Source organism: Bemisia tabaci, chromosome 9 (assembly GCF_918797505.1).
Source record: "Bemisia tabaci chromosome 9, PGI_BMITA_v3".
Classification (NCBI taxonomy): Eukaryota; Metazoa; Arthropoda; class Insecta; order Hemiptera; family Aleyrodidae; genus Bemisia; species Bemisia tabaci.
In genome coordinates this window covers 21,916,558-21,933,298 of record NC_092801.1, presented here as the reverse complement: position 1 = coordinate 21,933,298, position 16,741 = coordinate 21,916,558, and the positions used below count along the sequence as shown (strand labels likewise).

The window sequence follows — 16,741 nt, the reverse complement described above, 5'->3', positions numbered from 1 at the left end:
GTTTGGAGACAGTTCCGAGGCATTAAGTTGTTTAGTTTGCGGCTAAAGAATAAAAGGAAGTCACCTTCTGACCAAAGTATCACAAGCGCCATGCAGCGTTTCAAAATTCCCACCGCCATTTTATTTCATTACCGAGAAATTGTTGGTTTAATCCGTTCGAAAATTTTACGGAGTTTTATCGGCAGCACAAAGAAAATTCAGTGAAATATTCGGACAGCTTCATTGAAAAATTTTTCTGTGAAAAAATAAAGTGGCGGCGGAAATTTTAAAACGTCGCATAGCGTTTGTGATACTTTGGCCGGAAAATGTCGACATGATGAGTGGAAATTCGACAATGTAAAATGCAGTCAAGTGATTCTAGTTGAAGCCGTCAGCATCTCATTAAGTTGTTCATCTAATCACAGAGTGCTGAGATATGAATATGGTCACAAACATATTGACGGCGTAAGTCCGCAATCACATATCTCGTTTGTGGTGCCTGAAAATCTCCGTCTCTATGTTATTTTTGTAGAGGACAACAAATTGACATCATTCCTTGAAAGTTTCACGGAATATTTTCGGCACAGAGAAGAAAAATCACGGCAGTTTTCAAGAATTGCCGTTGAGTACTTTCACATTTCAAAAATAAAGTGTGACGGGAAGTCTGCGACGTCACAAACCGAGATACGTGGTTGGGGACTTACACCGTACACCGTCGATATGAGTAATATGGGAGGGTAATGAATTGTTTCAACTCATTGTCAGACACTAAGAGGGAGAACAAAGACTGACTTTAATTAAACTTCATTTCTCGATTCTATACATGTTTAGACCGATGGACGATTCTGAGAGAAGTTGGTGAAGCATTTGAAAAGTGAATTTGAATTAAAATGAATCGGACGGAATGAATGGGACCGACAAGGAAAACAAAATACTCTGGGCTGCTTACCTGATCCATGGACAGAGAGCTATCGCCCGTTGCATTTCTTTCTTGATTCGACGCTGACTTTTCAGTTTTGCATGCTGTATGGTAATCGCTTTTGGCTTTGTTGACTTTTTGCAGCAGTTTGCCCCATGGTTTCTGCGCTTTTTTAAATGCATCTTCCATTTCCTTCCTTTCCTTGATGTGTAATACTGTCTGTTGAGGAGAAACAAAAACAAAGGTTAAGACATCATCTCTTCATATACCATACTTACGCCCTTCCTCTCTTGAAATGAGAAAGATTTGAATATGAAAGATGCAATACACTGCGTTTCGGCACAATCTATAAGTACATCAGCAGCCTGATTGTTGTAAATGTCGGCACAAGAATCGAAAATCGACATATTACACGGCGCGGCGCAGATAAGGCTAGGTCTAGTCTTTTCTTGCCGACATAGCCAGTTAAGGTTTCAACAATCAGGCTACAGTTGAGTAAGCGAGATTCTGATTCTACTTTTTTCCTTCAAGTCAAATTTTCGTAGGCAGTTTACGGGACCTTCTGATTTTCAAAACATGCTTTTACACCATGAAATTTTCCTGTGAAAAATTAAAGTCGTTCTGATTTTCTGTGAATATTTTAATATCAGAATGCTGAAATTCGTACCTTGTCTAGTGGTCCATTAGGACCTTAGAGTTGATCAGAGCCAGTGTTCGAAACTCACAGGCGCATTTGGCGCCTGAGAAATCGGTCATAACGCCTAAAAATTGGAGGCTCTGCGCCAACGTGGCCCCTAAAAAATTACCCCCCCCCCCCCACCCCCAACCCACACGAAAAAATCCTAATTATTCTGTTCCGTGATTTTTCGAAATTTCCCACGAGATACAGCTACAAGTTCTGTGACTAAAACATCTTAACTTTTCACTAAATGCGCTGTGATAAATAAGCAAACAGTGAATTCATTGGGGGAAAAAAAGACATTGGATCTAGAGTCCAGACTCTTGAAAACATTGACAAGAAAAAGGACTCTTGATTCAATCAGATTTAAGCTTGGATCAATAGGAAATCCGCTCAAATTAGGAGGCTTGGTTCTTGATTTAGGTTTAAATCTGATTGAATCAAGAGTCAAGAGTATTTTTTCTTGTCAATGTTTTCAAGAGTCTGGACGCTAGATCCAATGTGTTTTTTTCCCCAGTGTTTGGCCCCTTAAAAATCGTCAATGGCCCCTAAAAATTGAGCTTGATGCGCCACACGGCTCCTGAACCTCAAAGGTGAGTTTCGAAAAACGATCAGAGCTATGCATTTTTCGACCTCAGTCATCGGTTAACTCCTTCCACCGCATTTCGGGGGGGGGGGGGGGGGGACCGGAAAACTCGGCTCCTCCAGCGAACCACCGTTAAGGCGAATTCCACGGTTCGATCTGGTAACAGGACAACGCACTCGCGCACACACGAGCGTTGCCCAGGAATCCGACCCTATCATTCATGAGGCGCCCCCTCCAGAGCGCCCGGCCGACGCGGGGGGCCGCCGGCCCCCCGCCCCCCCCCCTCCCTCGGGATAGGTGCTAACGATCATCGATACGGCCGAGGTTCACAGCTTACAGGTTACAAGTTACGTTTTTCACGAGGCATTTCTCCACCTGACCTTGAGTGCCCGCGGCTATCCGCTCCGCGCGGGCACCTCCCCCCCCCCCCCGGGGGGGGGGGGAGGGCTGCTGGAGTGTAATGACTCCGCGCTGTTGTTGTGGTGTTCTTTTCTCGCCAGGAGTGTTGTCTTCGGTCGGATTCGGCCGCCGTCGTACAGTGGAACGAGTCAATGGTAGAGGTCGGACATGATTTAAAAACTTTAAAATCATATATCTTCATTCATATGACATTTTGATGTTTTAAAAGTAGTTTCAAGTGTTTTTCCGTAAAATTTTCTATAAGACACATCCCTAAAAATTAAAATTGCGACGAGATATACGTAAAATTTTACAATTTTTGTGAAAAATTTCGCTTCCGACTTGTTTCAAAGATTCAGTGGGAGAAGGCGGACGAAGTTTAGAAACTTTGAAAGCTTATATGGATCGCACTTAGCAAAAGGGAACCAGCGCAATTACAGTGTTTTCAAAATCTTGCAACTTCTCCTTTACTTTTAAAAATACTCAATACATGTGCAGTATTAAAATTTACATAATTATTGTCCTTCAAAATTACCAATTTTGTGGTGAGAAGCCAAAACAGGGTGTTTACTAAAACAGGCTGGCAAAAAATCAGTACTTTTACGGTACTTTTTCAGTACATTCCCATCGAATTCAGTACCTCCTCAAAAGAAAAATTCAGTACTTTCTCAGTACCTCCATTCGACGAAATTCGAAAAATTTCGAAAATTTGAAATTCTCGCTCAAATTGCAACAATAATGAAGAAAATTCCGGACTTCCTTTCGAAATTTCCGCACTTTTACAGTACTTCCGGACCGCCCTTAAAAAATCAGCACTTTTTCCGGACTTGTAGACACTCTGCAAAACTATTTGCTTTTCTGCGATCGATAAACGTGAATCGATCGACAAACCCGTGAATCGAACGAAAAACGCGTGAATGGATCGAAAAACGCGTGAATCGATCGACAAACGCGTGACTGGGTCGACAAACTCGTAAGTCGATCGAAAATTGTCGATTGATTCATTTTCCGATCGATTCATGTCGATGGAATCCATACCCTCCGATATAAACATCAAAATTAGCGATTGTAACAAAAAATTCCATGTCCAGCCTACCCACTGCTCCGGAGGCTCGATCCTTAGTAGCTCGATCTGCTACCACTGTGCGCCGTTCGGCTCGTTCCGAACGCTGGTCGCGGAGGAAACGGATTTCGGTTGCCCATTTTTACGACTTGGCAACACTGTGTTGGCTCTATTTAAATCCATTATAAATAATCGATTCTACGTGAGGTGACTTCCTTCGATAGATCGATGGTAGCGTTAAAGTCGAAAAATGTGTAATGTCGATTGCAACGCTGCGAACTTCGTCTTATCGACGTGAAACTCCCGTGGAAGTCGAAATAGTTGTATCATGAATTTCGCCCTACCCAACTTTTCTACTCCTGCGTTAAAGTCTCTAAGCCAGCCAAAGGGATATTCTCCTTCATTTCGTGAGTATGCAATTTTACCTATTTGGAAGTCAAAATAGTAGTACCACGCGTATCGTCCCACCCAACTTTTCTACTCCTGCGTTTAAGTCTCCGGATCAGCCAAAGGGAGATGCTCCTTCATTTCGTAGGTATGCAATTTTACCTATTTGGAAGTCAAAATAGTTGTATCACGCGTATCGCCCCACCCAACTTTTCTACTCCTGCGTTAAAGTCTCTAAGTCAGCCAGAGGGAGATTCTCTTTCATTTCGTGGGTATGTAATTTTACCTACTTGGAAGTCAAAATAGTTGTACCACGCGTATCGTCCCATCCAACTTTTCTACTCCTGCGTTTAAGTCTCCAGCTGGTCAGCTAACGGGAGATGCTCCATCATTTCGTGGGTACGCAATTTTACGTACTTTGTAGTCAAAATAGTTGTATCGCGCGTTTTGTCACGTCCAACTTTTCTACTCTTGCGTCAAAGTCTCTGAATCAGGCAAATTGAGATTCCCCTACATTTTGTGGATTTGCAACTTTACCTACTTGGAAGTCCAAGTACTTACGTTTCGCCCCATCCAACTTTACTACTCTGCGATAAAATCCCTCAGTCGGGAAAAAGACCAAGCTCTTTCTTTGTCGTGGGTGTGCGAGGAAGTTTTGTTGCTTCATAATTACGGCCGATCTGTGAAAAGGAACCTCATCTTCCGGAAGAAATGGGGAAATATCAACAATCGATCATTCGCGCTACGCCACACAGTGAATCGAGGTCGGACATGAAATTGTCGACTAAACCTTCAAATTTTCATGTTCGTATCGTCATATTTTGAATTTCAAGGGATGCTTTCAACAGAAAATTTCACCAGGAAGCCAATGGACCCACTTTTGAGACCTCAAATTTTCGTATGAACGGAGTTGTAAGCTTTTAAAATTTCCAAATTTTGTCCGGCCTCTCTCATTGACTTGATCCACTGTGCGCCACTGAAGTATAGAGTTGGCTCTCTCTTCGATTTCCTTCGAGTAAAATAAATTCAGATAAAAAAATCCACTTAACAGTGAAACTTATCGAGTTTTCTCGAGTCACTCAAAGACAGACCTCGCTGAAAAAAAATTCTCGGCGTTTTTACCAAGGTCCGTTGGTACCTTTACCATCTCACTTTTTTTTACCAATTATTGGTAATTTTACCAAGACAGACTGGTAAGCTTACCTAAAAACCGGTATTTTTACTGTTTTTTTTTTCAGGTAAGAATACCACTTTAATTGGTAATCAATTTCCGGTAACTTTGCCATTTTATCTAGGTAATTCTACCGTAGTCGATAAAAAATATTGGCGTTTTTTACCAAGGTCAAGTAAAATTACCGAGAAAATTCAATAATTTTACCGAGATTTCTCGGCCAATTCCATAAATGGCAATTTTACCAAGAAAAAACTGGGATCAAATAGAACCCTGAATTCTTGGTAATTTTACCCTTTTCTTAGTAAATACACCGAGATTTTTTTTTGTGTTTTCAAACAAACTTAAAATTCCCTTCTGAAAAACTCGATCCAAATCCACTCGAAAGCAATTTTAGGCACTCAAGTTGTCCTTGTAAATACGACAACGGTCTATCGATGAGCCGATGGGAAAATATGCGAGAGTGAAAAGTGATAGCGTACCTTGTGATAAGCGTCTTTTTGCCAGGTTTTGACTTGTTGGATGACTTGATTGCAAAGGTCGTCTTTGACCCTTTGATGAAGGTCGCAGAGTCGGTCAGCCTCGACCAGGACCCCTTTCCACGCTGCTTCCGTCGTGCCGTATTCTGGACCTGTAATCACAAAGATCGATACGTCATAAAACCATCCGCTTACCCTTAACTTCTTCGTGGCGAGGCGTGAATGATCGATTATCGATATTTCCCCATTTGAAGCTGTAGTAAAGAATCGATTACTAAGGTGTTCGTTGCGAACACCCCGTTTATCGATCCTTTTCCATAGGTTTAAACGGCAGATCAATCGATGCATCGTAAAACACGCCACGCCACTATAATCTTTCTCGCTTTCCTCTATACATATATCGGGGAAAACGAAATGTTTCTTGAGATGTAAAAACAGTGTATTGATTTTTGCAGAGTTTTCGGTAACTTCCTAGTATCCAGTTAAAACAGATCACTGAAGTTATACAAAAAATAGTCTCAGAACTGCAAAATGAGAAGTCCCCTGTTTTTCGGACTGATTCAGTATCAATCTGGCTCAAAAATTTATGGAGTGCTGATATGATTCCGGGGCCCCTCTTCTCGAGTGGGGCCCCTTCTGACTGACCAGCGGGCCGATTATTGAAATTGATAGACAAAGAAGATATAGGGAGTATGGAGCTATCCTATATTGATTGAAATGGATGGTTCTTATAGAGTAAGGGAGAAAATGATGGACTAACAACTATAGGGTCCCTCATGGGTTGCCGTTACTTAGTCTATTACCTGCCTCCTTTGTCCATTGTAACCACCCTCTTCCACCAACAGGATCCCTCCATATCCCTTCTGTCTTCTTTGCCTATAGCTTTGTCTATCAAGTTCAATAACTGACCCCCAGATGAGGTCCTCCAGTACGTGGGTGTCCTGCTGGAGTCTATGAGACACCCGTAAGAATTTCTGAGGTGCTTCAGCACTTCAGCACCCCAGCCCCTCTGGCCAGTGGGTTTGGCTCTACAACCAGGAGGTCCCGGGTTCGATTCCCAAGTATAAATTCAAATTATCCAGAGTGATTTATTATTACAATGAGGAATTTGAAGGTGTGTGAAATCTGTTAAAATTGTGTTTCAGTGAAAACTACTACGTGAACTGAATGCGAGGATGTGAGGATGTCCCTGGTTCATAAATTGAACAATTATTGGAAACGATACGATAAAATTATGTAATCTGCTGAAATTCAAGTGTTTAAACGGGATGACGTCACTAGGCGGTGGATTTTCTCACTTTTAAAGCTATTTTAATACTATTTCCCATATCAGAAAAAAAATATGAAAGGTACTGCGATATCAGCTCTTCAAGAACTCCCGGATAAAGCAATAAAAAGTTTGCGTACAATTTTCAATTGCTAAGATTCGCTGTTTGTAAAGCACGTATTCGACTTAGTTCTTGCACAGATTCACTCAGTCTTGCGTAAGCACGCTCATTTATGAACATGCTTAGCCATCTTGGTGAAATATTGGAATATGAAGATTGGCAGTGACGTTTTGCGTGTTGGAAGGTTGACTGCTTTCTTGAGGCCTGGGATGAGTTTTATATTTCGTCAAGTCCGTACCCTCCCCGTAAGGGTCCTCTAGTTTCACAATGTCTATCGAAGGGAACAGTGCGGCATGGCGTGCTTTGCGATATATCGATTGATCTGCCATTTAAACCTATGGAAAAGTATCGATGAACAGGGTGTTCGCAGCGAACACATAGATAATGGATTATTTACCACAGCTTCCAATGGGGGAAATATCGATAGATCGAAAAGCACGCCACGCCACTGGAAGGGAAATGAATCAAAGCGCGCTTCACTGATACTACACTACCGTGCTAAGGAAAAACACCGTATGAACATTCGAGAGTTGCCAAATTTCCTTCGATAAAATGTTTATTTTTGAGGAAAGTTACGAATGTTTCCCTCGGAATTTTGAGGAACTACAGGTGAAATTGAGAGCAAAATTGCCTGAAAAATTGGAAGGAAAATATTCATAAGTTTACCAGGAAATTCAGGTTTTATCAAAGGAAATTTGGCAACGCCTGATGGATCATACGACGTTTTCCCTCAGCACGGCAGACTACAGGATACTCGACTCTCCTATTTACACACAGGATTCGCGCTGGTGGCAGTGTCGTAGCGCGAATGATCGATTAATCGATATTTCCCCATTTGAAGCTATGGGAAACAATCGATTTTTAGCTGTTCGTTGCGAGCATCCCGTTTATCGATCCTTTTCCATGGGTTTGATGGGAGATCAATCGATATATCGTACTGGTTCACGCTGCATGGTGGTCGAGCCGGGAAATTGAGAAATAACGATTAGATCGTCGGGTGATTTTCCCGACACGATTCGCCGCCCTCACGCCTCTCGTCTGCGCGGCTGTTAAAATGGCGTATCCTACATTAAGAGATGAGCTTCAGAGAGCATTGAGTTACTAGGGGGCTACGCCCCCTGGCCGCTACGCGGCCCAACCCCCTGAAGGCGCTCCGCCCCATCAAGAGGCCGCTTCGCGGCCCTATTTTTACCCTCCTATCAGTGTTAGTTTTATTTTTCCCCTAAACAATTACGATATGAGGTATACTTTAATTTTAAACTTTACTTAAAATTACTTTAAAATTAAAAGAACGCGTTTCGAAATGACTGCTTGATGAAATATTGCAGTAAAACAATGATTAATGATAGTCAGGTAATAATTAGGATTCCATGAGTCGGGGATCGAACCTACACCGAGTTCAAAGTGGACGCACTCGACGTCTTAGACGACTCGGTCACCGCTCGACGTGAGGATGTGGGTGCGAATCTTGTGTAGATAAGTGTAGAGCTGATGCGCAGGCTACACAGCTACTGCGCAACCTCCTCGACCACTGCGCATCCTCCCGCGCATAGCGGTAGCAGTACCGGAGCATTCTATAAACTCACTCACTTTTATAACGTGATTTTAAAAAAACCTGGGTCCTTTTTCCAAAATCTGATTACAGCGGGCTCATCTAGGGCCTATTACCTGTCGATTTACGCAAAAATCATGGAAATCGGCCCGGTAGAACGCTCAAACGAACTATGACAAAAAGTATAAATTTACATTGTTTAAATGGGAGAATTCGCAACTTTACCACGTAATATAAAAAAACCTGGGCCATATTTTGAAAATCTGAAAAGAGTTGGCTTATCTAGAGACAATTGCCCGTCGATAACCGCAAAAATCATGAAAATCGGCCCGGTAGAACGCTGGAACTAAGCGTCACCAGTTTCGCAAAATTAGGAGGTCTTGGAGCTTATAGTATAGATACGGACAACAGGGGTCATCGCGAAATGCAATTATGTCCTTATGTCACAAAGGCGACGAGTTGAGCACACCGCGGTGAACACGGACATGGAGACCTGCGGTATACTCTACCGTGCTATGGAAGAACGCCGTATGAGCCTTCAGACGTTGCCGAGTTTCCTCCGATAAAAACCAAATTTACTGGGAAAATAGAAAATAATATTTTCCAAAATTTTCAGACAATTTTGTATGAAATTTAATCTAAAATATCTGAAAATTTTAAATGCATGAATGTCGCCAAAAATACAGGTTTTATCAAGGGATTTTTAGCAACTCTGGAATGCTCATACGGCGTTCTTCCTTACGGCAGATGGTTAAAAGACATAGATAGAAATAGTTTTCAGGCAATATTTGTGGTTCTAAACGTAAAACCCACTCTAGAAAGCAAATTATGACCGAACAATTTTTCCCTGATATTTTCGTCATTTTCCCTGACATTTCCAGGTTTTCCTGACTTTTTAAAATTCCCTAACATTTCCCAGTATTCCCTGACTGTGGCAACCCTGTTGCGTGGTCCCGCCCGCCTCGACAACAACGGCGCATTGTTGCCGGATTTTGCTGAAAATCAGCTCTTATCCCCATTTAAACCCAATGAAAAAAATCCGATTCTATCTTGTAACCTGGCAACCTTGCAACGGAACGACTCGATCGAGGAGCCTGAAAAATCACCGACGAGGCTGCTGGAAAGAAAAGCGAAAAACAGGTGATGGGGGGCAGGGAGAAGGGGGGGCTCCTCGAGGAAGTTCAAGGTCGAGTGACCCCGGGAGGGAGAAGGGAGGGGGCAGGGGGAGCGGATGCATTTTTCGTAAGACCGAAATCACGGTGCTCGCATCGCGCATCATCTCATCGCACAGTGGACCGAGTCAATGTGAAACAAAATTCGGAAACTTTAAACGCTCATAACTCCGTTTATACAAAATTTTGAGGTTCTGAAAGTGGTTCCATAGGTTTCCTCGTGAAATTTCCAACATTTAGGACCCCTCGAAGTTTAAAATGTGACGAGTTAAACATAAAAATTTGCAGTCTTAGTCAAAAATTTTATGTGCGACCACTCTAATCGACTCGATCCACTGTGCGCCGCGGCGCTGCGGTTGCGCACTTCGCCGTTCTGAGGAAAATCACCTTATGTATCTTCTGGAGTGGCCTAATGTCCTCAAATAAAATCTGTATTTCCGCAGGACGTTATGATTAGTTTGTCTCGTGAATATCAGATAATATAGATCTGATCGCGGATGAACTTCTCTGAAAAATTGATGGAAAAATATTCACATATTTCCATGAAAATACGTAATTTGTCAAAGGAAATTTGGCAGCGTCCGAAGGCTCATAGGTCGTTTTTCCTTACCACGGTAACACTACTTTGTTGCCGCGCTTACCGTTTGACTACTTTTCTGACATTCTGCCGCGAAAAGCTTTGTTTCCACGATCAAAATGAGCGACTTTTAATTCAAGTTCCAAGCCTCCTTGGGAGGTTCTACCCGGTTCTTCTCTTTATTTTTTTATTTTTGTTTTATTTTATTTTTTTTACACTCCAAATATCTCACGAGGGATAATCCTGCGCTTTACCGTCCCTACACTGGGAAAAAAAACACACTGGATCTAGAGTTCAGACTCTTAAAAACATCGACAAGAAAAAATACTCTTGATTCAATCGGATTTTTGCTTAAATCAAGAACCAAGCCTCCTAATTTGAGCGGATTTCCTTTTGATTTAAGCTTAAATCTGATTGCATCAAGAGTATTTTTTCTTGTCAAAATTTTCAATTAGAGTCTGGACTCTAGATGCAATGTGTTTTTTTTTTTTTCCAGTGTAGAGCCCCTCCCTCGTTCCGTCCCTTATTAAGCCAGCCCCAGGAATCCTAATAGAAAACTTCTTTTTTTCAACCCAATCCATTGGGCTGTCGGATTTTCTCAGCAACCGGTGTCCAAGCAAAATACAGAATTTCTCGACCCACTCCCGGAAGTAAGTTGAAAAGTGGATGAAAGGGCGTGCCGACATAATCCCGCGCGGAAAATAACTTTTAATCAGAGGCCATTTATTTTCGATGGAAAGGCCAACAGACCCGGGTGCCAAAACAATGAATGAAAATGCAATGTGTCTAAAAGAGAAATAAAAAGTAAACGGGATAAAACGCGAAAATATGCTTCAAATAAAATCCTTAACTTTCTACTCAATACTGGGTTCGGCTAAATTGGACGGAGTTTATCCGAAAAGAACCATCTCACATTTTCGAAAAAATTTAGTTAAGATTGTATCTGAATTTCACCAGCCGTATATTTTCTCCTGCCAAAAACTGAAGGTCAAAAAAATTTTGCGAAAAGAGGGGTTAAAGTTGACTTTATACATTGAGCCTTATGCAGGAATAAAACTTCAAACCTCTGTTACTCAGTTTCAACTTAATGTGGGTTGGTTCCTTTCTGATGAACTCGGTCCAATTAGCAAACACAACAGATTCGACTACGTTTTCGAAAAAATTGAGTTAAGAATGTTTTTGAATTTCACCAGCCGTATATTTTCTCCTGCCAAAAACTGAAAGTCAAAAAACAAAAAAAAACGTTGGTGAAAAGAGGTGTTAAAGTTTACTTTTTACATTGAGCCTTATGCAGGAATAAAACTTCAAAACCTCTGTTACTCAGTTTCAACTTAATGTAGGTTGGTTCCTCTCTGATGAACTCGGTCCAATTAGCAGACACAACAGATAAAGCCTTAACAAGTTCAAATTCAGAGTGGATGCTGGTAAAATCTCAACATTTTCCAGCAAGTCATAGTCATTAGCGCATGTGCAAGGTGGTGGTGATGATGATGATGGTGATGATGCGACTGCACGCGTATCACCGCCGCGGCCCTGGGCTACCCCTGCCCCCCCCCCCCTTCTCGAGAGGGAGACCCCCCTCTTTCAGGGGAAGATGAATAATACGGCCGTCAGTAATGCGAGTTGATTTGCCGCACACGGGAGGATTTTGACCCAAACTGGGATTGAAATTCTTTAAACGAGGATCGAACTTATAGGGTTCATTGAAGGAGCGACAGAGGTATTGAGGGTGACCGCAATTCCCTGACGTTCCAAAGTTTTTGGAATTCATATTTGAGAAAACTCCCAGATTTTAAACTGATACGGAATTGAGGCCTTATATGTAACAATGGCGGACGTGAAAAATTACCTTTTCGAAACACGCTTAAAAAACTGTTTTGTTCACACAAAAATTTAATATGTTTGGTTCTGGCATAATTTACAGAACTCGAAGATCACATCTCAAGTATTTTTTAAAAATTTTCTCGATGCCAAAACAGTTTTTTGAATGTGTTTCGAAAAGGTAATTTTTCTCATCCGCCATTGTTACATATAAGTCCTCAATTATGGATGAACTCCATTTTGGGAACTACGATTTCTTACCCAGTATAGGGACAACGTGTGTACCAATAGTTTCCGTTCTCATACACGGAAGTGTTTTTACGAATGTACAGCGTTGCCACAGAATTTGGAAAATGAAATTCCTGACATTTTCCTGATTTCCCTGACACATTTTGGTGGAATTCCCTGACAACTGAAGATACGGCAAATGATTGAGAAGACATGATCGAAAATAGTTTTCAGGCAAAATTTGTGGTTCGAAACCTTAAACCCACTTTAGAGCGCAAATAAAGGAAATTTAACAAATTTTCCCTGACATTTTTGATACTGTCATTTTCCCTAACACTTCCCGGTTTTCCCTGACATTCCCCGGTTTTCGCAGTATTCCTTGACTGTAGCAACCCTGGAATGAGCTAGAAATTGTAGTTCCTAATTGAGGCGTTTTTTCGGTAAAAGGGCGCATGAGACTTCCAATGCTGCTAAGATTGTGCAATGTAGTTCTCTAGTTGTAATTAACTTATGCGAAAGTTCTGCTATGAATTTTTCCTTGAATCTGCTCTGAGTTTTTCCTCACTATTGCAAGAAAGTAAGTCGACTGTAAGTGAGTTTCATCTGCCGCAAACACTATAAAAAATTGCACATTTTTAGAAACATTGCAGGCATCTTAACCTTTTGCAGAAAAAGGCCTCAATTCCAAAATGTTGTCAAACTGTGGTATTTAGACAAGACCAATTTTTATAGTCCAAATTCTTTAGACAGGAGCATTGTAACAGCTACGAATCGTTTGTTCTCTGTCCTAGGATTTTGGTCGGCTCAGAGCGTCGAGCTCTTCTCTGTGCACGGAGAAAAAAACTTCGTGCGTGGGACCCGAAGTTCAGGTCATATGGATCTCTGAAGTTTTCGGATTGAGCATCTGAACACTTCAGGTCTAGCTGCCGAAGTTCAGGTCTGACATCTGAAACTTCAGTTCTTACATCTGAAGTACTTCAGATGTGAGAACCGAAGTTTTTCGGATGTGAGAACCGAAGTCGTTCGGATGTGAAAACCGAAGTACTTCAGATGTAAGAACTGAAGTTTCAGATGTCAGACCTGAACTTCGGCAGCTAGACCTGAGGTGTTCAGATGCTCAATCCGAAAACTTCAGAGATCCATATGACCTAAACTTCGGGTCCCACGCACGAAGTTTTTTTCTCCGTGTGCGGTGCGAAAGCGAATTGATTTGCACACGGCTATACATGCACAATTGCACATTCCACGCTTCTTGGTGTTGCCACGCATCAGGCGAAACAAGGGCCTCCTCACCACGGAATGTTCATTCAATCAGTGGCGTGGCGTGCTTAGCGATGTATCGATTGATCTGTCTTTTAAACCTATGGAAAAGGATCGATAAACAGGGTGTTCGAAGCGACCCCCTTAACAATCGATTCTTCACCATGGCTTCAAATAAAGAACCATCGATTATCGATCTATCACGCTCCGCCACTGCATTCAATCGGTAGCGAGGTAGGATCCTTCAAACCATTCGCAGAGCATCTCTGCCAAACCATTTACACGAGTAGAATTCAGCTGCATGCGGTCGAATGGACCACTAGACAAGGTACAAATTTCAGCATTTTGATATACTTATTCTCCTCGAAATTTGACGTAGAACACCATTAAAGTGACAAAAATTGTTAAACTTAACTTATCCAATATATTAACGTTTTCATTCATCACTGGTTACGAAACCTTTAAATTCGCGCTCACAAAAAAACCAGAGTCCACGTAAACCAGATGGCCCACAAAATGACTTTGGCAGGTTTCTTGTAAGTGCCCCTTCCCCGATTTGTGTTTTCCAAATTATAAACAACGCGCAACATCTGAACCGAAGCGCCGAGATTAAGGGTGTCATGTTCTCATACCGCAGATACTGGTGAACGTTAAGTTTGCGATTTAACTAAAGTAGATAATGGTTTTTTTGTGAGTGGGCAGTTTGAATTCATGCGTGGAAAAATCAACATCTTGGTTAGGAGTCACATTCAGGGATAAGCGGTGCACTAATCGTGTTCTAGGTGAAATTTTTGTGAGAAAAACATACGTCATGTGCTCATGTGCTGAAATTCCATTCACTTCGTTGAGCACCTTGTCTAGTCGTACATTTCTTCGTCTTCCGAGCGAGGGGGCGTAACTCTATTTCAAGGTCGCAAAATTGACTCACGAACAATTTAAATTTTTACAGGAATATACCTGGAATATTGCCTGAATTTTTCCCGGAACTTTTGGAATTCCCGAAATGTTCCGGATCATAGACATTTCCGGACCTTTTAAAAAAATCTAAAAACAATCCCGTAGCTTTTGAAGGTCAAGGAGTGAGAGGAATTTTACAAAATAGCTCCAAATCCCAAAACTTGTGACAGACATGGAATGGGAGCACAAAGTTCAGAATCCCGGAACTTTTGACAGACATGTAATGGGAGCACTGCTGCGACGTGGCACAGAGGATCGAGTCAATTGGAGAGGTCGGACATGAAATGTTTGCTAAAACTGCAAATTTTGATGTTTAATTCATCACATTTTTAATTCAAGGAGTGCTCTCAACAGAAAATTTTACGAGCAAACCAATGGAACCACTTTTAGAACCTCAAAATTTTTTAAAAACGGAGTTTTAACATAAGCTTTGAAAGTTTCCACATTTTTTCTAACCTCTCCTATTGACTCGACCAACTGTGCGTGGGTAAAATGAATGAATGTTACCTTTTTCTATGAGTTCGTTCCACTTTTTGGACCAGCCTTTGAGGCTCTTTGCGTAGGCCTTCTCGATGTCGGCCCGCTCCTGGATGAGCGTGCCGAGGTCTGTGCAGAGCTTGTATCCGTCCTCTATCCGTTTCGTGGTGCGCTTGTAGTTGCCCGGCTCCCAGAAGGAGTCGCTCGACGCAATGAGCATGTTGTCATCGCTGTGGTGCGACATCGCGCCGCCGCCTGGAACAAACACCGCACGACCTTCGAATTAAAATCAGTGTCACTGTGCCCGCCGCCAAGGTGAGGCGAGAGAGAAAAACGGAAACATATCATACACTTGGAGTACTTATTAGTACCAGAGACAAGAGACCCTCCACTGGCCTCCTAGCGACAGGTGGAAGCTTTTACTTTCGGGGTTTCAACAATTCCTTATGGACAATTATGAGCGAGCAACAGTCATCACCCTATTTTCGGCTGTTGACTTACCTACATGGTCGATGATGAGCTTCGGATGGCGTCATAAGCCAAACAACTTTCCCAAACGTCGGCCATTTTCGGTTTGTTTGCGAAACGAAACTGCCAACACGTTGTTGAACATCAACCATGTAGGTAAGTCAACAGTAGAATGCTGAAGTCCCGAAAGTAAAAGCTTCCACCATGGCCAAGTTACTAGTGGAGGGTCTCTTGTCTCTGATTAGTACGGAGAGTACGGACACACTGAAAAATGACAATACTTCCTCTACCCTAGCGAGAATGTAAAAGTGAACTTTCCGTGTGATTTTGCAAAGAATCAACTTTGGCCCCTAGCCCCCCCCCCCCCCCAATTTCAGCGTACCCCAAAATCGTTTGACGTGCATAAGGAGACCATAGACATGGTCTTCTCTACAAATATTGAATGAAATTGAACAGATAGATTCTGCGACTTGGCTGTACACAGATTTGGGGGACGCCGGACAGACGGACACACATTTTTTTAAGTATGGTTAGAAATGATGAAATTTCAACTTTTTTTCTTTTTCTTTTCCTTGGAGGATGACAATAATTCCTCTACCCTAGGGGAGTGAAAAAGTTAAACTCCGGTCGTGGAAGTCGTACTTACGGGCGATACAGACATACCGTCCGCGTTCCGGGTTCAGAGGCCGAAAGTTCCGGGCGTAGCACCAGGAGTTAGCGATATCGGTAGCGGAAGAAAGAAGTTCAAGGTTCTACAGCGAAAATCCCTGACTTTTAAGGGTCAGACAAAATTCCCTGACTTTCCCAAGTTTTCGACAACTTTTCAAGAACTTATCACCCTGTATTCATATACGGTGTGTTTCCTCGGAACAACGACTCGATGGAGATCCCAGCTCCCGACGACGGGCGTGAGTCATTTGCTTATAATAACATCTTTACGTAATTTCACTCGCGCCCGAAAAGGGGGGCCGGAGGGGGGGGGGCTTACGGGGAAGGAGGGGGGAGCTCCTTCTCTTTCGCGTCTTCCGTCTAATTACTACAACACAATGGGATCGGCGAGGCGGCAGGCGTCGCGACGGAGCTGCCGGTCGCATCCTCGGCGGCAGAGTTGCCGATAGTTTCGTTAAAAATGTCGATTTTTGAGTATTTTAAAATTAAGACTGGAAAAAAAAACACATT

At 42.3% G+C, this 16,741-nt stretch overlaps 1 protein-coding gene across 6 annotated transcripts in view; it reads right to left on the bottom strand.

Moving 5' to 3' along the window:
* Positions 1–16,741, bottom strand: part of Synd (protein kinase C and casein kinase substrate in neurons protein Synd) — a 116,729-nt gene that overhangs the window by 16,088 nt on the left and 83,900 nt on the right. For all 6 annotated transcript variants that reach the window (XM_019047944.2, XM_019047942.2, XM_019047941.2 and 3 more), the window contains 3 exons: positions 15,125–15,349; positions 5,666–5,814; positions 929–1,117 (listed from right to left, as the gene is read on the bottom strand). In XM_019047944.2, coding sequence (XP_018903489.1) covers positions 929–1,117; positions 5,666–5,814; positions 15,125–15,338 — 552 coding nt within the window. In that variant the 5' untranslated portion in view covers positions 15,339–15,349. The remainder of the gene's footprint in view (positions 1–928; positions 1,118–5,665; positions 5,815–15,124; positions 15,350–16,741) is intronic.